Source organism: Polypterus senegalus, chromosome 1 (assembly GCF_016835505.1).
Source record: "Polypterus senegalus isolate Bchr_013 chromosome 1, ASM1683550v1, whole genome shotgun sequence".
Classification (NCBI taxonomy): domain Eukaryota; kingdom Metazoa; phylum Chordata; class Cladistia; order Polypteriformes; family Polypteridae; genus Polypterus; species Polypterus senegalus.
This window is the reverse complement of record NC_053154.1, coordinates 76551790-76576351: the sequence shown is the minus strand read 5'-3', so window position 1 is coordinate 76576351 and position 24562 is coordinate 76551790. Positions and strand designations below refer to the sequence as shown.

Genomic DNA, 24562 nt, shown 5'->3' with positions numbered 1-24562 from the left:
CATTGGCTGCTTCACTCTTATGCACTCTATCACAATCCAAAATGGCATTAACATGCTTCTTTTTGTGCAGAAGCTTCTTTCTTACCAGCCTTTTATGAGGGTGTTGACCCAGCTCTGTTAATACACCTTTACACTCTGTAGGTCTTTCAAGATCATTGATGGCCTCTCAATACCCAAGTTAGTTTTTAATAAAGATGATACTATCTTCTACGCAGTTCCTGGGCAGTGTAACACAGATTCTGTTCTCTAATAAGCTGGTACTGCGTAGAATGCTGGCTTGTTGTCCAAACGCTTTGAAATTGGTTTGAACCCTATCCTTTGTTTATGCATAACATCTTACTTCTGACTTATTTAAATGTTCTTCAGTGTTCATTTCCATTGCTTACCTTCTTATTAAATGATTGACTATCGGTTGCTAAATAGAGATTTTATGCAGAAATTATGACAGTTACTTCAGTGGCTGACTTCAGAGGCCAGTGCTGGCTCCATTATACTATAACAAATATTTTTTGAGCTATAGCATGCTAAATATTTATACAAGCATAAATTTTCCCTTTTATATTTAAGATTCTTGCTTACAAGTAACAATTGTTGTCCTTCTTCTTGAGCATGTATGCAAGTAAAATAAACACTAAAGAAAGATGCAGTCAAGTATCAACTGTATTTCTGGAAATATTGAAAAACCTTTAAATGACAGGTATAATTTTGCAAAACATTGTGTATATGTATGGAATAAGATCCTTTGGTTTTCCAAGCAGAAAACATAAACATGAGCACAACATCAGAAATAAAGAGAAATCTACAGTTGAGCATCTCTGACAATTAAACTCTAGTTGAGCTTACTCATTTATGTTCTTCATTTTTTTATCTTTCAGGAATTAATGTACAGCATATACAGTCACTATAGCTGACTGACATCTGATTACATGATCATCTAGCATTTAAAATGAAGGATGAAGTGAACATTTCATTGTTCTTAGTAAATCCTGGTATCTTAACAGATGAATCCCGTCTGGTCCACTGTAAGCAGTTTATTAAACAGAGGAAGAGTGGGCAACGTAAGATGACAGAGGAAATGTTAAGATTCAGAGAAAACAATGAATTATGAATAGTCATATAAAGGTAGAGCAGAAGAACAAAAATAAAAAATTCTGTTTGATGAACACTTGTAACAAATATGAAACCATAGTACAATGTAAGTCAACTTGTCTATTTAATATATAAAATATGGTCAAACATACGCAAAAAGGGCAGGTTTCAAGGAACGAATGGATACTTTGGTACAATAACAAACACTTTTTTTTTGTAAAAGCAGTATAGAATTTTTATAACATATCAGTGCATACCTTGTTTATGAAAATATACACAAATTGTATCATTCTCCAAAAACAACAAAAAACTTTTTTTATACAACAAAACTGAAAGCAGACTAGCTGAACACAATATATTAGCTATCTTCTTTTCACTGTTTTTTTTTGCTACATTTTTTCATTTGAGGTTTACAATTTTGTTATGTTTGATTTTCCTCATTTTCCTCATGCATTTACATTATATAAGTCTTGTCTCAGAATAAATTAAAACTCCATATCTGACACTTTTACTCTTTTACTAAAAATTGCAGCATTGAATTCCTCCTGGTATTTTTAATCTTGTGTTTTTTTTCTTTTGTTTGTTTGTTTTCACTTAAAATTAATATTATCTATAATTATTATGTTATTTTATAAACCGTGCAATTTTAGCAACACCCCTTTAAGAAAAAAACAAACAAATAAAATATATATATTTATATATATATAATAAAATAAAATAACTAGCCTACACAAAAAAATATTTTCTTTTTTAATGTACAATAGAACTGTCACCAGCACAAATTAACACAAGAAATGATATTCTAAAGACATACCGTTATACATAGTTAAGAGGGGTGTTTGTTTTTAAAGATTGTCTCTCTTGAACATTATACAAGTTACAGATTTAAAAAAAAAAAAATCCCATAACTTAAGATGCAAAGACCTTTACTCTCAGTACAACATAACGCTAATGCCAGATTCTGCTGTGATACGTAAACATAGTGTTAATATCATAATAAACTCATTTTCCTGTTCTGTTATTAGAATTTTGTTTAAAACAAAATTGTTTGGATTTTTTAAATATCTGTAATAGATTTTTTAGACTGTAATGAGAAAGACTGCTCAGCACCTTTCCAGGGTCACATGTTCACTTGTTTGGTAATGGCTGTGATCATTTTAGATTTAAAAAAAAAAGTGAAAAATTATCAGAAAATGCCAGACTCTCAACACAGTCCTGTCAAAACAGTTAAAAAGAACAATGCTTACTGTTGAAAACATACTGAATTAAAAATTATCCAGTGCTTTTTCATTTTAAAACAAAATTACAAATATGAATGTTATTTTAAAAAGTAAAAGAAACCTGCAACATGAGTTTATTATACAAAAAATAACAATGTTCCATATCTTCCATTTGTGCAATTTTTTCAGGTACATTGCATGAAAACTGCGACCAGGATCAAAAGTGTGGCGTTGCCCAAAACCAGTGTACCCTAAAGAGGAACAGCTTATAACACTGGGAACAATACACTTCACAGAAAGTGGATCCTGTTAATCCAAATACTCCCAAATTTCTTAAAAATGTGACAAATACTCACAATTCCTCAAAGAAAAGAAAACCGTACTGTATATATCCAGCTTTTTAAAATGTTTGCAGTTATAATGTTAGCATGATATGCAGGGGCGTTGACTGTGTAACTTTCGCAAAGAAAATTATAATCCTTACTACTTTGGATAAAAAGAATTACAACCTTAAAAACAAAGAATGCCATAGATTATTTTATGCATGCACTTACGCATTTACCTGAATACTATAGCTATATCAAGTATGTGCTGCATGATCAAAATAAATAATTTGAATAAAAAAAAAAAAAGATCTTGTAAGATTTACTAAATCATTTTTAATTATACACATTATGACATTGCTATCAGATACCTGTCTCAAATGGAATCTTTATGGATCATGATCAAAGCTAATTATCATAATAATTATAACGCTACTTATTGAACAGGGCACTTCACAAAAAGACTAAAGTGTGCACAGTCTTTAAATGCATTGAATTTGAAGACTGAAGCACCATAATAAGCATATATTAAGTCCCGACAAATCTGCCATAAAAAAAAAAATCTAAGATGCCAAGGCATATATCATAGATATTTATAATAATATATGTAATTAGGGGCAAGATAAAGAAATTTAGACACATAAGGAATTTATATATATATATATTGAGTCTAAAATTATTGAAAACTTTAGGCTTGGCTTTCCTTGAGTTTAAAGGAAAAAAGACCTTGATTTGTCTGTCACCCTAAGTAAACCACAGGGGAGAATGTAGCCAAATGCTGACAAAGGGAAGCAAGTGATGCCTTGAAAGGACCTGCAGGTTTCACTGGTTCTACAAGAAAATATCACTATGGTGTCCCAATTCAGTTTACATTTTAATTTATTATCAAGTATTATAAACAGATAATAAATGATTAAATATCTCATTAGCTGAACCAATATGGTTATATTTCTGAAAAAGCAAAAGCAGAATGACAAACACAAAAACAGTAAATGACAACAACTGGAAAACAAAATCCAGTTAATGTAATACCAAAGCTGGTAAACTGATTCTTTTAATTATTTTCTACAGTACTGCCCTAATCTCCAATGAAGCAGTATCCCTTTCTTGTGGCCAAGACGAAACAGGGTAAATAACATTAAATTGCCTATTCAGGTAGGTAACTACTGTGGTCCGTTTTCCACATGACTATCATTTCTAAGTCTTTTCTTCTGAGGTTAGGACATAATCCATTAATATTGGCAGGCTGGGCTTTGGGACAAGTTACTAGGTGGTAGCAGAATCATGTTAACCTTGAAGTACAGTTAATATAACTACTACATTTGTATTCTACAGTAAAAGTACGTTTAGATTTTGAGGGTCTAAAACCTTATCATCTACTGGCATTCCATCTTTATCTGTTCACCAAGTTTCATTTTTACTTAATAATAAGTTAATAAGGTTCAGAGAAAGCTGTGTTTAAATGCACATTCTCTGCTCAGGATAAACATGAAATAATGTTGATACACTTTGAACAAAATTTTTAAAGGGTGTCATTTTTTTGTTTCTCAAATATGATCAATCCAGGAGGTTAAGAAATGCAAACAAATATAATAATCTCATCTACATGAAGATGAACATGTACTACATTTAAATTTAACCCAGCTTTGTAATGTAGTTACTCTGAGAAGAAAAAAAAAAAAAACTCAGATGGCAATATAATCTAGTGGCAAATAAACCTTCCAATGAATGTATTTGCTTTTGTCTCATTCTCACACACATACGAGCATTAATTTATTATGACTATTCCTGCTTTTTGTTCATTGCATAAGTTTACAATTTTTATATTTGAGGACAATCTGGTATATTATGATACTACTCACAACAACTGAATAATGTTTCAAACTGCCTATAAACCAGAGAGTTCCCCCTTATCTACTAAATAATTAATGTCTTTTTAGGATCTTACCCTAAGTGGTATATCTTATTCCGTGCCCTACTCTTTATTATCTAATGTCAAACCTGCCATATTCAATGAATGTTGCAAATGTCCACCCATTTTTGGATAGTGTGACATTTGATTGTCACAATTTAGTCCCCTTTGGCAAAATATTGATTTACATCTAATATTCAGTAACTAAATTAAATATTACACCACACTTTTTGCAGACCAGATGCAGTGCTCAGGCAATTATTTGGCATTATATTAAGAAGAGATTGTCGGAACAGCAACACATAATCACACTGATGCATTTTACTAAGTTTCTAATATTCTGTTCAAAATGTATCTACTCAAGTACGAATATCACAGATTGATGTAGCACAACCCTATAAGCCTACGTTAAGTAGTGACGCTGTCTTAAAAAAAATGTTATTTATAACTTTACAGATTAAAAAAATGTATATTCATGCAGTTATTTTCTCTACATTCCAGTTTATCAACAATACACATAAGTGTTGATAAACCTTAATACTGAGCACATATAATTCAGAACTTTAGGCAGCTTTATATTATCTCACTATACAGCAGGTTGGCACACACTAAAGTAATGTGTGCCTGATATAGTCTATGACTGATAACAACAGAACTTGAACAGATATAAAATGTATATCGAACAAATCAAAATTAATTTTCATCTTTGAGTCACATGTGTTCTTAGATTTTATGAATCACAAAAAAAATGTGTTTAACATCTACATAGCCTACATAATCAAAGTGTTTTATATAGGTTAAACATATCTGGAAGCATGAAACATGATAAAATTATGAATACATATTTATTTATGACAGAGTAGGTAAGGTGAATCTAAGTTTAGCCATTATTTAACGGAGGATTATTAGCTGTTGTGCATTACTTTAAAGTAAAACTGTAAAGAAATGTATTACAGATATTGTGTGAGGATTAAACTAACAAAATCTGAGGTCCTGAGTTTAAAGGAGAAAAATATTCTTTCTCATTAGTCAAATGGTTTGAAAAAATTATTATTTTTATTTCTATATTTATCTTTTTAATATTCTGAAGTGTTGTTATGGATAACCAAAATGTTTCAAATAATTTACAATTTTAAGGACAAATGCTTGTTAGAGGTTCTTCTAGATTTTTAACAAATGGTTAAATATAAACTTCTATGACAACTTATTTAAAAACATATTAATAGGATATATTTAAATATTTACATTGTATTCACATTAATGTATATTGCAAAAGACTGTGACTTAAAGCATTAACTCTGGGCTTCTTTGTGTGGTCTGTTAATTGTGGGTAGGAACACATAACATTTATGGGTAGGTACATTTCCAACTCACTGAAAATACTGGCCCTTTCTTAAAGCCTTTTATGTGCACATTATTTATTACATAAACAAAGCATAACAGACATCCATGTAAAATGTTTGGCAACAAACAAATCAGAACTCAGAAATGACTGTTATACACTCGTATGCTCTTTTTTCTGTCAATGAATGTTTCTTAAATAGCATAATTGATTTCAAATTTACAATACCATATACAGTACCTACAATAGGAGATGTAAATCAAATCCAATTGGTTAATAGGTTGTATTTCAGTATTTTAAAATAAAATCACTGATTTTAAGCTAGATAATGTGAAACACTAATAGTCCTGTTTTTACACTATTTCAAGGATGTTTTCCCTGCATTTGAAACAGCACTGACACATCTCAGAAATGTATATCAATGCTTGATGGTATATACCTTAAAAACATTAAAGTTTAAAAGATTAATATTATCTGAGGTAAAACATGAATTGCAATACTACTATAATAACCAAACAAATAAGCAATCAGAAAAGCTACTAATCTGAGAGAATTCCAAAGCAAATGTATCTAATCAGTTAGCAAGACTGATTATGCTCTAAGGTTTTAACCAAAGGCCAGTCTGTGGTTTGTTTCTAGACTTCTGCCCAAACACACGGAAACAGTACAAAATCAGCCCTGACTGCTGTTATAGGATAAGGATAAATGGGAAACATTAAATTAACGCCTGTAAGAACAGTCTTTATTTATCACAACCTCTTGTATTACTAATTCTGCCTCTAGTTTCCACAAGCTTATTTTATTAAAGGCAAAGAGTACTACTTTCATATACCTGCAGTATTTTCTTGCATTGGGTGCTGCATGTAAAGCATTTTACTTAATAAAAATGTATACGCAACTTACGTTCCCCTGAATTCCCCTCTTATGTACAGAACTCCAAAAATTTTTACTAGTGAAAAGGTGCTATACCACTTTCAGAGAATAAATGGTTTTGCAGGGCATCTGATGTTTAAAAAAATAAGTGTGCTAGTTGGAAATGCAATACTCAAATAACATATATCCAGATAAATGGTGGGGGATGGGGATTGGGTATTAAGCAATGCCAGAGAGATCATTGAAAATTTACACACAAAAAAAATGGAGTTAATTATGTAAGAGAGACACTGTTAAAATAAGGTTAATTTTAAATATGTAGATTCTGAAATATTCCATTTTCCCATATGTGCTGGGGAAGATTATCCAGTCTTTTTTATATGTTGAAGTCCTGCACAGTAAATTCTTTCCATAAAGAAACTTCAGCATTGTGTGGTGAGCATCAGACAGCCACTGTAAACACCTAAAGGGATACTGCATTCCTTCAAATAAAAGATAACCCGCATTTTATAATTATTAATTTTAAATTCAGGCAGTTGTAGGATATTAAGCTCTCCTCCAGCAATTCAGATCTCTCTCTCCCCACCCCGATCCCTGTCTTTCCACCCTTGACCTATGAAAAGGCCTACACAGTTATGTTACCCAGGCGTCCAATCTTTTGCGCTTTACACCACTGTTGTCCTGGTCTGTATCTCCTGAAGGTCGCACAACACTGAGAGAACACCCAAAATCTTGCGGCCGTTGCTGATGTCCTGGATCATCTCTGTCACTACCCTCATATGAACTTCCGTTGCTGCTCAGGCTGTCAACTGGAGAGCGTCCAGTAGGATCTTGCCTAAGGTACTGTGTTCCTCCAAGCCCAGAGCCAGTAGCAGAGGAACATGGTGTACTTCGGTCCCTGTTTGGTGACACAGGCTCAGACTTGATGCTCACAGGATTGGTATTCACTGTCAAGGATGTGTTCTGAGGTAAATGACAACTTGGCCTGTAGGACACAAGTGAAAATAAAGATGAACATAGTAGTAGTACTGCTGCTACTACTACTAATAATCATTATTACAGAAAAATAAGAAAAGGAGGAGAAGAAAAAGATTAGCATATGTAGTACAGTAATTAATTAGGGATTGTTAAAAGTAATGTAACTTAACAGACATATACAGTTTTATGTAAAGATATACATTAGAATAATCAGGATGGAAGATATAATTTTTTACAAGTTAGATGGAAAATATATTGGACTCTCACAGAGAGAAGATGTATGTGTTCTTTATCTATTTTCATAAGATTAATCATCTTACAAAAACATCATCTAAACTAAGGTCACTGGCTGCAGATTTATACTAATAAATAATTCAGTGTATTTATATAGTGCCTATCCAAATCTATACTAATAAAAGGCAAAGCCCTCACTGACTGACTGACTGACTGACTGACTGACTGACTGACTGACTGACTGACTGACTGACTCACTCACTCACTGTCTGACTCACTCATACTAATTCTCCAATTTCCCGTTTAGGTAGAAGGCTGAAATTTGGCAGGCTCATTCCTTACAGCTTACTTACAAAAGTTGGACAGGTTTGATTTCGAAATTCTACGTGGAATGGTCATAACTGGAATGTATTTTCGTCCATATACTGTAACAGACTGCAGCTCGATAGCTGTGGGAGGTGGAGTTTCGTATTAAAGCATTTAACCAATCACATTTCAGCCATCATTTGGTGCCAGGCAGAGAGGCTTTCACAATCCGTTGTGCAGGCACTCTAACACATAAATTACACAGCAATTAACCTGTTGCTTCAACCAATCAGATTTTGAGTTGGTGTCAGTAGGGCACTCTAGCAGGCGTACGGCAACATCACCGTATTTAGACCCATTGATTGGATAGAAGCCAATATGAGGAACTCTACGAGGCCACTGAACGCACTGCAAATGCTCTGAGCGAAAGATTGTTGCATGCACTACGGCCAACTTCATGGCAGGATTCTGGACAATATTATTTGCCAGACACAGACCAGATTTCAAGACCACAAAAACCTGATGTTTGTCACGCTCCTCGAGCCCCAGAAGTTTCGGGAATACAAGAAATCACGCATGCAGCCTTCTCCAGTTTAACACAAGAGCCACAGAGAGCTTTTTGATCTGTCTCGGCTAAAAACAGAACTGACTGTAATGTATGCCATGGATGATTTTGCAGGAAAATCTCCCACTGATCTCCTTGACTTCCTTCATCAGAAAAATCTGAATGAGAGCATGGGGCAGCTGTTCACATTGGTATATTTGGCGGTGAGCATTCCCGTGTACACTGCTTCTGTCGATGGGGACATTTTCAGCCCTAAAGCGAATTCAAACTTATGCCAGAAATACCATAGGGCGGGTTCACCTTTTAGCATTAGCTTCGATGGCGATAGAAAGTGATGTTTTGATGGAACTGAAGCGCACGGATAATCCGTATGACAGAGTAATTGAACTGTTTTTGAGGAAAGAGAGGAGGATGGATTTTGTTTACAAATAATCCAAATTTTTGGTGAGTAAAATGTTGCGATTTTCCAAAAATAATATTGCAAGTTTATGAGTTATTATTGATGTTTTTTATGTGTGTCACGGCTGTGGCTGCAGTAGAAAGGAACTTGTTCACCCCTAGTTTGTCTGTTCAATAAAGGCATTTATTGTGGCTACAGGAGTGTTATGTATATATATATATATATATATATATATATATCCCGATCAACATACTGTCAAATAAACGAACCACACGCCGTGGCGAAACACGAGAGGCTTCACCTCTAGTGCTGACGTCTGAGGTTCGATTCCCGAGAGGGGGTGCAGTGAGTGTGTACACCTGATGAGCCCAGAATTAGGGCAAAACATGTACCACGTACTCTTAGTAAAACTATTTCAATATTTTCGATATATAAATATATATCAGCGCTTCCCGATTCATTTTACCCTCGCACCCCCTTGGTTTGAGAAGTATGAAAGTATGAGGTTAACGCAGAAAAACAGATCACCAATTGAAGCTTTATGAATAATGGATACTTTATTCACCATCAATAATTGTTTTGGTAAAGCCATACTCAGTGTAATCCTCCTTCCATTTTCAAATTTATTCACGACTAGCCATGATTAAATGACCGATAAAAAAGTAAGAGCGAAGCGAGGGTGACTTATTGAGGCAGGCAGGCGACAGCTCAATAGCTCGCAGGCTCGATGTAGTGCACGTCAAGTCGATCTAAAATGCGCGATCAGATTCGACAAAATATATCTTTTCAAGTTCTATATGGATATAAGTAGGTTCTATTTATTCAACAGAAATGTCTTTGATAGGAATGTAAGTTGAATTTAGTCTTTAAATCTCTACGGTGAAGAAATATTTATGCAATGATGACTACATTCAACTTACATTCCTACCAAACATATTTCTGTCGACTAAATAAAAATTACTTATTTTAAATAGAACTTGAACAGATACGATAGTTCATAATACCCACGCAGCACTAAGTGCACGTAAGAGCGGGAGTCATCCGTTTTAACAAGCAGCGTATTGCACTGATACAACAGCTGCTCGCACCCCAAAGGGTGTGTGTATATATATATATATATATATATATATACTAGCAAAATACCAGCGCTTAGCAGCAAGTACTGCATTAAAATTTTTATTAAGAAGAAAATGTAACCTTTTTAGACTGAGGGAAAATATGCCAATAATTATTTTTTAAAGATCTCTTTGTATACCATGTTGTCAGTTCGGCCCTCCGGTTGTAACATGACAAAGCTGTGCGCTGAGCTTACTCTTGAGCATGCAACTTACAGTTGGCCATGTGAACAGTAATCTTGTCTCAAATCTCACAGCTTGGATTGCTGCTGTCATAATCGGTTTGAGTTTCATGGTTTGTTTCAATTATGACAGTATTTGCAGGATTTGTTGTGTTGAAGTAACATTCGGCATCTGTCAAGCGTTGTAAGCACACAACCGGTTTCAGTGATAAAATCACATCCAGCTTTAGAGAGTTTAAACATTCATAAACATCAAAGTGTCCACTACTGAAATCGTCACCTGTGAATCTAAGATGTTTAAGAGGCATTGGCGGTTGTCGAAAGGTGTAAAATATTTGGCCATTTCGGTACACCTGAAAGCGACAACTGAACAATTCAGCGGCAGCCATCAACTCACATGCAGAACCATAGGTGAAGGGCTTAAGCATTTCACTCTTATAGTGCTCCTGTGTAGTATAATTATCTCCTGTACCGTCATCAGTTCACACCTTGAACCTGTCCCAGTCATTCAATACATAAGACACAATGTTCCTCCAGATATCAAGAGTGAGCCTGATATGGCCGTGCAATATGTAACAAAGAGAATGGAAAAGGTAGGTGGTATCTCCGGGCATGGAAACCACTTGGTAAGTGATAGTTCTTTGATCGATAGTGATCATCTCGATAGACATGGTAATGGGGGTTGGAATGATAAAGAAAATGGGTACCTGAGCAATGTAAAGTAAGTGTAAAATACCTATACAATAACTATAATTGTAATAAACAAACAATAAAACAGCGGAGAAGCCGTGGATTAAACAAAAAGGCTGTAGTTATCAGTAGGGAGACGTGAATCCCGTGGCGAAGCAAGGAAGGTAATGTAGAGACTGGAGCGACGGACGGCCTTATATAGGCAGACAGCCAACAATGTGGGAGGCGTTGGGATGGGGACCCAACGCCGCCACACGGTGACCGAGCTGCAGGCTATGGGCGTATATATGTACGTAAGTAGGATTCAGTTAGCGTTGGGAACCCGTGTACCAAATTTCTTGAAGATGGGCCCATAAGTAACAAAGACTGTTGAAAAGTTCAATATGGCGGCCGACAGTGGCATCATACCACGAAATAAGTGCATACATTGGTTTCGGTTAGTGCAGGAAGCCGCCTACCAAATTTAGAGAAGATGGGGCCATAAATAAGAAAGTTCAACATGGCGGACGTTGTTGACCGTTATGACCATTACACGTAGAATTTCGAAATGAAACCTGCTTAATTGTTGTAAGTAAGCTGTAAGGAATGGGCCTGCCAAATTTCAGCCTTCTACCTACACGGGAAGTTAGAGAATTAGTGACGTTGGAAAGTTCAATATGGCGGCCGACAGTGGTGTCATACCAACGAAATAAGTATGTACATTGGTTTCGGTTAGCGCAGGGAAGCCGCCTACCAAATTTCGTGAAGATGGGGCCATGAATAAGAAAGTTCAATATGGCGGACGTTGTTGATCGTTATGACCGTTATGCGTAGAATTTCCAAATGAAACCTGCTTAACTTTTGTAAGTAAGCTGTAAGGAATGGGCCTGCCAAATTTCAGCCTTTTACCTACACGGGAAGTTGGAGAATTAGTGACGTTTGGAAAATATGGCGGCCGACAGTGGCGTCATACCACCGAAATAAGTACGTACATCGGTTTTGGTTAGCGCAGGGAAGCCGCCTACCAAATTTCGTGACGATGGGGCCATAAATAAGAAAGTTCAACATGGCGGACGTTGTTGACTGTTATGACCATTACGCGTAGAATTTCGAAATGAAACCTGCTTAACTTTTGTAAGTAAGCTGTAAGGAATAAGCCTGCCAAATTTCAGCTTTCATGGGAAGTTGGAGAATTAGTGATGAGTCAGTCAGTCAGGGCTTTGCCTTTTATTATTATAGATATATGTGTGTGTGTATATGTATGTGTGTATATATGTAGAGATATATATATATATATATATATATATATATATATCTATGTATATATATATATATGTATATATATTGTCAGGGATGCCAGGGGCAACGACCCGGCCGGGACGCCGTGAGGGGACAGAAGAGGATCAAAGCCCACCCTGGATCACGTGGGGGCCGCCTTCCTGGTTGCTCTGGGGGCCACGGGTACAGGGCATGGAAGCTCCACCCTGTAGGGGCCCATGGTCACCGCCAGGAGGCGCCAATGCCTTGGGACCTGTTACCCCAGCACTTCCGCCACACCAGGAAGTGCTGGGGGGAAGATTTAGGACGGCACTTCCGCCACGATGGGGCGTGGCCAAGGGAGGAATGCCGGGAACACCTGGGGCTCATCCGGGAACTGGATTCGAGGCTAGAGTCGGGTGGAAGAAGGACAAGTCAAGAAAGGAGAGTAGAGGCGGCCCGAGAAGAAGGCATTTGTGGCCAGGACTGTGATTGTTGGGGTAATTGTGCACTAAATGGACTGAGTCTGTGTGACTTCATTGTTGTAAATAGTTTGTAAATAAACGTGTGGTGGTGATTAAGAACATGTCCGGGTCGGCTCCACAATATATATATGTATGTATGTATGTGTGTGTGTGTATATATATATATATATATATATATATATATATATATATGTATATATGTATATATATATATGTGTATATATATAATATGTGTGTATATATATAATATGTATATATGTGTGTATATATATATATATATATATATATATATATATATATATATATATATGGAAGAGAGGTAGGTGTGTGTGTGTGTATATATATATATATATATATATATATATATATATATACACATATATATATAATATATGACAGCAACAATCATAACAGTGACAAAACAATTACATTGACTTTCATGTTACGTTATTTTCAAAATGTTTCCTTTTGTTTTTCATTACTTCTTTGACACACTACTTCTCCGCTGCGAAGCGTGGGTATTTTGCTAGTAATTAAATAAACTTGAACTTGACTTTTATTGCCATCAGAGGAGTTGTCAGAAATTTCACTTGTTGTCACATCCATAGTTACAACAAACAGCAAATACAATTAACAGCACAATATATGATACCATCACAACATTATATACAGCAGGAATGAATAATATATTGAATAAATACACAAATCAACTTGACACTACAGAACTACACTTACATAATATATATAGTCAGTCTTTATAAAGTAGACATAATTTAGGTTGGATGGAGGCATTTGGAGATCAGAAAGAGACAGAGATAAATCAGTAACTGCTAGTAATTAAAATGACTGTAATAACAAAGAATGTAAGTGCAGAGTGGTTCTTGTGTTTAGTGGTAATGTTTCTGTGATGGTAATAATTCAAAGAAATTGATAGCTGGGGAAAGCTGGTCTTTGATTAAATCTATTGCTCTTTTAGTACTAAAGGTCAAATGTCTGTGGAATGAAATACCTTAAAATCAGTTGTTTCACTGAAAAACATCCCAAAAAACTGTAAAACACCAAAGTTATGTTCACTACTCGATTATTTACTTTTCAATGGAATAAAAATGTTTTTTAAAGTGCTCTGGTGAATACAGTTTAACTGTATATTTGTCACTTACCAAGCAAACAAGAACCAATTTGCTTCACTGTGACATGCAAAAACTGCATATTCATTGATTCAATAACTTGAATATTATACATAAAGAATACGAGCTGCTTTGACTTCCTACATTCATTTGCATTTTCAAGCACAGAATGGAGTTAGTGTCGGGTATACATTTCATTTAGGGGAAGGTCATAATGCAACATATGGGTGTTGTCCCTTTTTTTATTATGTTTTTCTCATTTCAAAATGTCAGTAACCTAACCAGTGAAGCATTTCCAACACAGCTGGAGAAACATTATGAAATGCATAAAGTTGAAATAAAAGACTTGTTTAAAAACAGGTACTGTAACATTAATGCATATAAATATATGTGCTATGGTTATACAAATTTGAGGTTTGTTACAGGTGCAGTATCCAGGGTTGGAAGATTTCCAAAATCACAGATCGGGCCAGCCATCATTTTGAGCGACCAAAATAAAAAAATTTTAAGAAACAAAGGAAGACAAAAATTAGATCATTTTAATTAAGTTATAATTATAGATATATAAACATGTATAATCTAAACATATATGTATATGTAAATAAGTACATATACAGAAGAGAACAGGTATGTTTGGTATAACTTCCATCCATCCATTATCCAACCCACTATATCCTAACTACAGGGTCACGGGGATCTGCTGGAGCCAATACCAGCCAACACAGGGCGCAAGGCAGGAAACAAACCCCGGGCAGGGTGCGCGCATACACACACACACACACGCACGCGCACGCGCACACACACAGCAAGCACACACTAGGGACAATTTAGAATCACCAATGCACCTAACCTGCATGTCTTTGGACAGTGTGAGGAAACCAGAGTACAGGAGGAAACCAACACACGTAGGGAAGAACATGCAAACTCCACGCAGGGAGGACCTGGGAAGCGAACCCGGGTCTCCTAATTGTGAGGCAGCAGCGCTTCCCACTGCGTCACCGTGCTAACCTTTAACTAGACATTCAATATAAAAATTTAATTAAGATTTTTTTTCAAAATACAATTTTTGTTCCATCAGGATTTTCAGAGGCAATGCGGGACTGAACTTTGAACAATCCAAATTGGGATGTCTGGCAACTCTGGCAGTATCTTGCTAGAGACAGGTTGTGGGCAACCACTATGGACAGATCTGCAATATCTGTATTCCCATCCTTAAAGTTCTTTGCTCTTCGTTTGACACTGCTTGAATGAATCCAGCGCTGGAGACTTTTTACATGTACAGGAATTCAATTGTTGCACATTTTTTAAATATGTTTTTGTTAGGTATAGCTTCACGCTAAGCTATAAATAAGTAAATGAAGCAGAAGATGTTCAGATGTAAGATAATGATAGATTGAACTACTAGTTATAATAACTCACATTTAAATGTTGTAAAGCATCTCTAGCTAATTCCGATATTCTAATTACCTTTATTTTGATTCTCCTAATCACCAGTGAAAATTAGTCTGTTTTATGATTTGTATCATGTCTGGCCTCGCAGTCTAAATTTCCTATATTTCTGGATTTACTAACACATAGATTACATTCATTTGATTACTTAGAAAGTTCAGTGTAACAAACAATTGACTTGGCTGCAAGTTAAAGTGCAACACAGATAAAATGTAGTCTAAAAGTTCATAGTTTATGGTTTAAAGCAGATGATACTAGTTAAAAAATTAGCTCACCAATTAACTTATATCAGTTAATACTGAGCTCCCCAAAATGCTAAAGGGCAACACCAGTATGATATGAGGTGGATTCTCTTTCTCACAGGACATATAATGCTGCTCGCGTTGTGAAGGGGGGTCTGAATGGATGCTAAAGACAGCTGGTGAGCTGTGTGTTCGGGTTGTTGAGCTTTGCATCGATCATTTAAAAGCCTGTACAGCAGCTGTCCTTTTGCCACTTTGCGTCTCTGCTGCTAGCGTTGTGAATGGGGGGGTGAGGGCTGAACGCACACTAAGAAGATGCGCTTGGATCATCTGTTGGCTGCTACAGCTGCTGCTGGCGTGCTGCTTCTGCCAAGGTGTGTGTTCTGCTTGTCGTGCTGCGCGCCAATCATTTAAAAGCCTGTACAGCAGCTGTCCTTCTGTCTCACTGCATTGTCTCACATGACGTCAAATTGTCTTCTGAGAAGATCATGTGTCGTCTCCCTGGTCTACCTGCCAAGATTTTTTTTTATATAATAGAGAGACTAGGAACATACAGGACCCCTTGGGGGCTGCCAGGTAGGACTCAAACCACATGTCATCAGGGCTTTGTTACATTGTCTGAGTAGCCAGAAGTGATTCCCATGTGTCATCTGAATTTAGTTTAGGGCTAGAGCTTAAAAGTCACTTCTGTCTGAAAGAGTAAACACAGTATTTCTGCCTAATGATGCAAGGCCATCCAAGATAATGTGAATTGTAATAATGGTTATGAAATTAGAAGTCAAAACAAAACAAGATAACCAAGGACTGTTTGGGTGAATCCACTAAAAAACTTATGGAAAGATGTGAGTGGAGCAATGCCTCATAATCAAAAGCCGAAACGGGGACATTGACAAATGACTTTTAAACCAAATTTTCACAAAAAAAAAGAATTCCTCTATAACTGACTGTTTTCCTTTCCTTTTTCTCAACAGTTTAGCTATCAGATCCATAAAAAGTAAGGTTGGAGTGATATACTGTATGAATCAATGAGCATTAGATTCATTTTGTGGAGAACAGGCCATTCAGCCAAACAAATCTATCAACCCAACTTAATTAATTTCTCCAGATTAACTTTCAGTCAATATTTGAAGTTCCTTAATGTTCAAACGTCTATCATGCTACCGAGTACCATTTTACATGAATCTATAGTTCTCTGACTAAAGATACATTTTCTAAGGTTTTTGCTAAATTTACCTTTAACTAGTTTTCATTTGTGTCTTCATATTTCTGTTGAGGAAACCATTTTATAATCAGTGCTGGGACTGAATATACCGATTCCATTCATAATTTTGAGTGCTTCAGTCATATTACCTCTTATTCTCGGTTTGCTTAAACTGAAATGGCTCAGTCCCTCCCCATAGTTTTAGAGTAACAGTTGTTCTTCTCTGGACTTTCTATAGTGCTACTTTTTTGCAATACGAACATTATGGTTTTACTAGAGCGTTATACAGTTTAAGCATAACATCCTTTGATGTGTGTTCTAAACAGTATGCTACAGTATATGACTCATCAATCTAATATACTTCTTAATACACTAATGAGATGTAGCAAATGAAGACTTCACTACAACTTCTAGGACTCAAAAGGTTCTTTCAAGTCTCACACCTATCGTATTGTATTTGAAACTAACAGTTTTACTTTATATGTGTAATACTTTACATTTAATTATATTAAATTTCATTAACCTAAGTCTGAATTCTGCCTAGGTCCATTCACAAAAATTTGGCAGATTCTAGATTTTCTTTATGTTTAAAGCTGATCCTCCAACTATGACATTGTATATCTCTGTGTCCACGGTTCTTGAGGCTGATCCTCCAATTAACTGCGAACCACCCAATCTCTTTGAGACTGCCCAGGTGGTGAACCAGCTGAGTGTAGGGAAGGCTGAAGGTATATGTGGTAAGGTTGTCCTCCTCCAATCTTTGCTTCCATTTGGGAAACAGGCATCATTCCAACTGACTGGAAAATGGGACTGCTTGTCCCTATCTGGAAAAGGAAGGATGATCACCTGGATTGTGGCGACTACAGGGGGATAACACTGCTCTTGATGTTGGGTAAGGTCTATGCTGGGGTCATCCTCAATAGGATCCGTAATCACTTGCTCACCTACCAGCAACCGAAGCAGTCTGGTTTTACTCCTAAGAACTCTACCATCAACTGCATTCTGGGATTGATGGTTCACATGGAACGCAAACGTGAATATCATCAGAGTTTCTTTGCAGCCTCTGTTGATTTTCATAAAGCGTTTCGACTCAGTTGATCAAGCTAGCCTGTGGGACACCCTGAGACTTTGCGGGATGTTAGATATCATGGCTGGCCTGTACACTGGTATTGTGAGTGCTGTGCAGAGTGAACCTCTGCATTTTTCCCAACTGATTGTGGGGTTTGTCAGGAGTGTGTTCTTGCTCCTACTCTGTTCAGTGATTGCATGGACTGGGTGTTGGGCAGGGTCGTGGGATCCAGTGGTTGTGAGGCAACTGTTGGTGAAGAGAGATTCACTGATCTTGACTTTGCCGACAATGCTATAATGTTTGCAGAGTCTACAGAGGCTCTGATTGGGGCTCTTGAGAGACTGAGTGAGGAGTTCTGAGTGTCTGGGCTTGAGAGTATCTTGGATAAAAACCAAGATCTACAAGTGTATATGTCTGCAGACTTGATTACCTGTTATTCCTCATAGTTTGGTATCATCAGCAGACCTAACCAGTGGAACTGATCTCCAAGGGACATTACTTTTAATATCACCTAATTCAAGAGAAGCTCACCATAACTCTTTGCTTACTGTGTCTGGGCCAATTTTGAACCCATTAACACCTTAAGCTCCTACTTATTATAGTTTGCATGTGTCCTCTCATGTGGTAGTTTATCAACTATCAACTGCCTTCTGAAAACCAAGATTAATTGTACGAAATTCACCTGTTTAACAATATGCTTTTACTGTTTACTCAAATTCTAGCATATTAATGAAACATAATCTCTCCAGTATAATACCGTGTTAAAAGTTCACTAGTAAATTTGTTCTTGACACGTGATGCTCAGATTTTGCTTCTATCGGTTTACCTGCAATGTTCAATAAATGTACTGGTATATAGTTACTTGGATTAGCTTGCTCACCTATTTTATATAATAAGACAACATTTGCTAGTCTCCAATTGGTGCAGTCACTGGTAACTTTATGCCTCAATTGATCTGGTATGGACATTTTATTTCTCATCTGCATGTTTGAGTTGGCACAGGTTTTATGCTGGATGTCCTATCTGATGCAACTCTCCCCAATTTATCCCAGCTTGGGACCAAAGACAATGGGAGAGGAAGTAAAACAGTGTGGAGTTCAGAGTTGTAATTTTGAACACTGAACTAGTGAACGATAAAGAGAGCTGGCTGATATGACAGAGTGGAAAAAGTGTACATGAGGCCAAGTAGAAAGGGAGTACGCCAGAAGCATCAAGGTGGGTGCAAACTGTTCTACCATCATGTGGACAGGAATAGAAATGGGGTAGGGGCAATTGTAAAGGAAGTGTATATTAGGAGTTTTTTGGAGGTAAAGAGAATACCTGACAGAGTGATGGGCATAAAGTTGGAAATTGAAGGGGTAATGTTAAAAGCCATCAGTGCAAATGCTCCGCAAGTGGGTTGTGAGATGGAGCAGAAAGCAGACTTCTGGATTAAGACAGACAAAATGGTGGAGAGAATACTCAAAGAAGAAAGAGTGGTAACCAAAGTGGATCTTAATGGTAATGCTGATGAAGGGAACAGTTGTAATGAGGAGGTGCTGGGGAAGTATGTCATTAAGTAGAGAATTGTTGAAGGGCAGATGGTGGTTGACTTTGCAAAAATGATGCAAATGGCAGTGGTGAATACATATTTTAAGAAAAAGGAGGAACACAGGGTGTCATAAGAGTGGAGGAAGGTGCACACAGGTTAACTATGTCCTATGTAGGCGATGCAATGTGAAAGATATTAGAGACTGTAAGGTGGTGGCAGGGGATAGTGTAGCTAGACAGCATTGACTGGTGGTATTCAGGATGTATTTCAAGGTAAAAAAGAAGAAGACAGTTATAATGCAACCAAGGATCAAGTGGTGAAAGCTGAAAGAGAAAGCCTATTTTGTGAAATTCAGAGAGGAGTTGAGACAGGCACTGGGTGGAGGTGAAGACATGACAGATGGTTGGAACACCACAGCTGAAGTGGTAAAACAGAGAGCTAGGAAGGTGCTTGGTGTGACATCTAAATAGATAAAGGAAAAAAAGAGACTTGGTGATGGAATGAGAAAGTGCAGGAAAACATAAAAAAGAGGTTAGCGAAAAAGAATTGGGATAACAAGAAAGATGATGAAAGCATGTGTAGAAAGAGATGTAGCAAAAAGGTGAAGAAAGGGGTGGTGAAGGCTAATGAAATGGCGTATGCTGAGCTACAGTATATGAGAAGCTGGAAATAAAGAAAGGAAAAAAGCACTTGTACTGATTGGCTAGACAGAGGGACCAAGCGGGGAAGGACGTGCTGCAAGTCATGGTGATAAAAGATGCAGTTATAATTTTGCTGACAAGTGGGGAGACAAGTGAAAAGAGTACTTTGAAGGACTTATAAATATAAAAAATGAGAGAGTGTATAAGTTGGATGAAGTGGAAATAGTAAATCACAAAGTACCAGGGATGAACAAGGCTAAAGTGAGGGAAGCTAAGATGAAAAGTGGAAAAGCAGTTGGCCTGGATGATACACCAGTGGAGGCATAGAGATGTTTAGGTGAGATGGTAAGAGAGTTTCTAACTAAATTGTTTAACAAAATCTTGAAAAATGAGAATATGATTTCATGCCAGGAAACAGTACCACAGATGTGATATATGCTTTACAAGTATTGATGCAGAAGTACAGAGAAGGTCAGAAGGAATTACGTTGCGTGTTTGTAGACTTAGAGAAAGCGTATGACTGTGGTGAGGGGTACGTTTGGAATGACAGTCTGGTTCAAAGTGAGAATGAGATAACATCAAGGATCATTTCTGAGGCCTTTGCTGTTTGAAATGGTGATGCACAGCTTGACAGAAGAAGTCAGAAAGGAGTCTCCATGGACTATGACGTTTGTGGATGACAAATTGTGATCTGTAGTGAGAGTACACACTAGGCTGAGGTGAACCTGGAGAGGTGGAGGTACGCATTGGAGAGAAGGGGAATGAAAGTTACCAGGAGTAAGATGGAGTAAATGTATGTAAATGTGAGGGAAGGTGGTGGAAGGGTATGACTGCAAGGAGCAGAGGTGGTGAAAGTAGACAAATTTAAATACTTGGGTTCAACGGTCCAAAGCAACGGAGAGTGTGGCAGAGAGGTGAAGAAGAGAGTGCTAGCAGGGTGGACTAGGTGGAGAAGAGTGGTAGGAGTGATTTGTTATAGAAGATTAACTACAACAGCGAAAGGGAAGGTTTACAAAATGGTACTGAGACCAGCTATGTTGTATTATTTGGAGACGGTGGCACTGACAAAAAGAGAGTAATGAGAACAGACAGGATTACAAATGAGTATATTAGTGAGACAACATAGGTACAACAGTTTGGTGACCAAGTGAGAGAAGCTAGATTTAGATGGTTTGGGCATGTGCAAAGGAGAGATGAGGGGTACATTGGGTAAAGAATGGTTTAGGATGGAACCGGCAAGCAAGAGGAAAAGAGGAAGACCAAAGAAGAGGTTTATGGATGTGGTGAGGGAGGACATGAAAGCAGTCAGTGTGGCAGAAAATGATGTAAATGATTGGGATAGATGGAGACAGAATGATCCGCTGGAACAAACCCTAAATAGGAGCAGCTGAAATAAGATGATGACAGGTGAAAACTTTAGAAAAATGCAAATCACAGCATTTTCTATTTTATAGTCAGTATATTCTACTTCACCCATACCATTCCTGATAAATTTCTTAATTATAATAATTCTATATAATAAGGGAGTGCTGGAAAAGATACTGCAAATGTAAAAAAAAAATGTAAAAAGATAATGCAAATGACTTGGATGAGTCAGTAGAGATCCACCCCAGTATTCAGAGAGGCATTAGGATTATTTTTTGCGGATTGTGTGTTTTTATTGTGTATTTACACCTTTTGTTTATGCATCTTTCATTTGTTAGAATAATCTCTTACTCATGGATATTTCTGTCTTAATTTTGGGCTTGGGCAACCCTCACAGCAGATGCCTTATTTTGTTTACCACTCCACAGTATAAAATTCATTTATTCTACTTCTGACAATCAGGCAAACTATAGGAAAGCAGAGGTTATTGCAGTAAAGTACTGTAATCTTTATTACACAGCTTATAATTAAAATGAGTATTATATTTCTTGCTTTCAAAATGTAGTAACATGTTTTTGTTGCAACTGAAATATAATCAAAATATTATAATTCACTTTCCATCAATCTTGTGAAAATCTTACTTTACAAAATAAAGTTCCTTATTGTTTGAAACAATCAGTTTCACTTAGAATATCACTAAAAAACATCAAAAATGTTAAAATATGCTAATTCAGTAGAATTCAATGATTTGGTGTTTTTAATTGTATTTATGCCTTTACACTCGATTGGGAGTTATTCGCTTATGCTATTCACACAGTACTAAATGTCTGACAGTGTATGAAATGAAGTCACAATATCTAATTGACAATAACTCAGTTAAGAATGCATTACTGCCATTCACATCTTCAAATAAGAAAACTTATAGTAACCTTTTCAGCTTGATATGTATTTTCTTACTCAATAGATGATTTTAAAATGTAGAAATAAATATCAATTAATTCAGGAAAACCATATCAGCAAAAAATACAGAGAAAAATGATAACTGAATTTATATTTTCAAATATTTATAAATTTGAGGATTTCATTATTATTTTTAAAGTACTACATTGTAGAATGTATTTAGATTTTTATTATATTTGATGCATACATATATCTTGAGCTCTGTTTCTCCCTACATGGGTTATATTTTACAATATAAATTATTTGACAAATATGAGAATCTCTTCAAGAAATAATGGGAAAGATGTATATAAAAGCATGTAGAAATCTACTGACTAATACTAACAGACAAAAAATTCATTTTGGATTCAACATTAATGGATAAATTTGTTATAAAGTGAAGATCAACAGAGTACCCAATAGCCAATGATGAGTCTCATTACAAAAAGAAAAAAATAGATTTTAACAGACCTGTGCAGACTACACTGTTACCATGAGCAACAGCCATGACACCGAGCACAGAGTATCATTTTCTATTCCATAACATTGTACATTTAAGATTGAAAGGCCTCAAGGTGCCGTTTCCAAATTCAATCAAGAACTTTCACTATGAAAAAAAACGTAATTATTTAGTTATTTATAAAAATATCCTTAACTTTCTTCTGTTTTTAATTGAAAATCAGATAAAGTAAAAAGCAGGCACCCATTGTACTATTACCGTTTAAAATTTTAAACTCTTCTATGATGCTACCTATTAGTCTCAATTTGCTTTAAGTGAAAGAAATGAATCTCCTTTAGCTTCTAAATACACAGTAATAACTCATACCCGGCAACTCTAGAATTAGTCTAGTAACCCTTCCCTGCACTTTCTCTAGTAATATTATGTCTACTTCAAGACACTGAGACAATTGTGGACAGTATTTCAGGTTTAACCTCACCTATACATTATACATTAGCATTTCCAAAACCTACTTAATATTGTTCAAGGCCATATGGGACAGAGAATATCTTGGCAGTACCGCGATCAAGGTGGAAACCAGCTCAGCATAAGCATAACCATTCTAGGTTTGTGATCCACAAAGTGTGCTATGTATTCTCATCTTCTATTAAATTTCCTGATTGCCTCTGTATACTGACTAGTCAGTAACAATCATTGGTCCACTAGTTTCTCAAATTCCCCACAAAGAATATTTCATAGCTTCAATGTATTTATGTACAGGTGAGCTTGTATAAACATGTTGAGATACCACATTAAACTGTTTTGTCTCAGTAAGATGAAGCATTGAATAGCACCCAGCTGCCTTTGTAATTGTAAAATGTCTTTCTGCCAGTAGAGGGAGACTAATAGCCTTAACCAACTTGGTTACATTTATATTTTGAAGTTAATTCAACATTAGTGACTGGAGATTTTTGTTATGAGACAAAATGTCAGGACCAACATGGAGCAAAGTACTGCTAGGTGTTTTTAAGTTGATCCAGGAGTTTCCAAAATAGCAAAACCTTCCACTTCCATGATGTTCTGTCCTTGGTTTTTTAGTTTAGTTGCAATTTTTTGTCTTTTTTGACTTCTAGAGTGGAATGTAGATATGACTCATTTGTTGAAATTCAATAAGCCAACAATATTGTAAACAATTACTAGTTTATTGCCATCTGGCCTCAACCACTGCTAGATTGTGCATGAAATTATAAGAGTCTGACTATGCTTAAGTATGTTCTGTGATTGTAAGTTAGCAATATTCACTGATCGTGGCACTGGAGAGCTGGTGATGTGTTGCATGGTGATTAAACATACAAACAGGAATTTCCCTGTACTCTGTGCATGCAACAATCTTGAGCTTATGACCCTATGATTGAAGTAAGAATTTAAACATATATGACACGCAGAATACTTGAACACACCATATCTTCATTAAAAACAGGAAAATTATCACAAATGAGCTGATAATGAAAGCAGCAGGTAAATAAATGGTAAATAATATTGTAAAAAAACAAATTGATTAGTGTGATCTGTGAAGAAAAACAATCCCCATTTTTTTCTAGTGAGTGAA

The 24562-nt window shown here is 36.1% G+C and overlaps 1 protein-coding gene across 6 annotated transcripts in view; it reads right to left on the bottom strand.

Annotated features, from left to right (window-relative positions):
* Positions 1-1189: 1189 nt before the first annotated feature.
* The window catches only part of mef2d (myocyte enhancer factor 2d), a 254463-nt gene continuing 231090 nt past the window's right edge, over positions 1190-24562 (bottom strand). For all 6 annotated transcript variants that reach the window (XM_039751104.1, XM_039751129.1, XM_039751074.1 and 3 more), the window contains one exon: positions 1190-7744. In XM_039751104.1, coding sequence (XP_039607038.1) covers positions 7393-7744 — 352 coding nt within the window. In that variant the 3' untranslated portion in view covers positions 1190-7392. The remainder of the gene's footprint in view (positions 7745-24562) is intronic.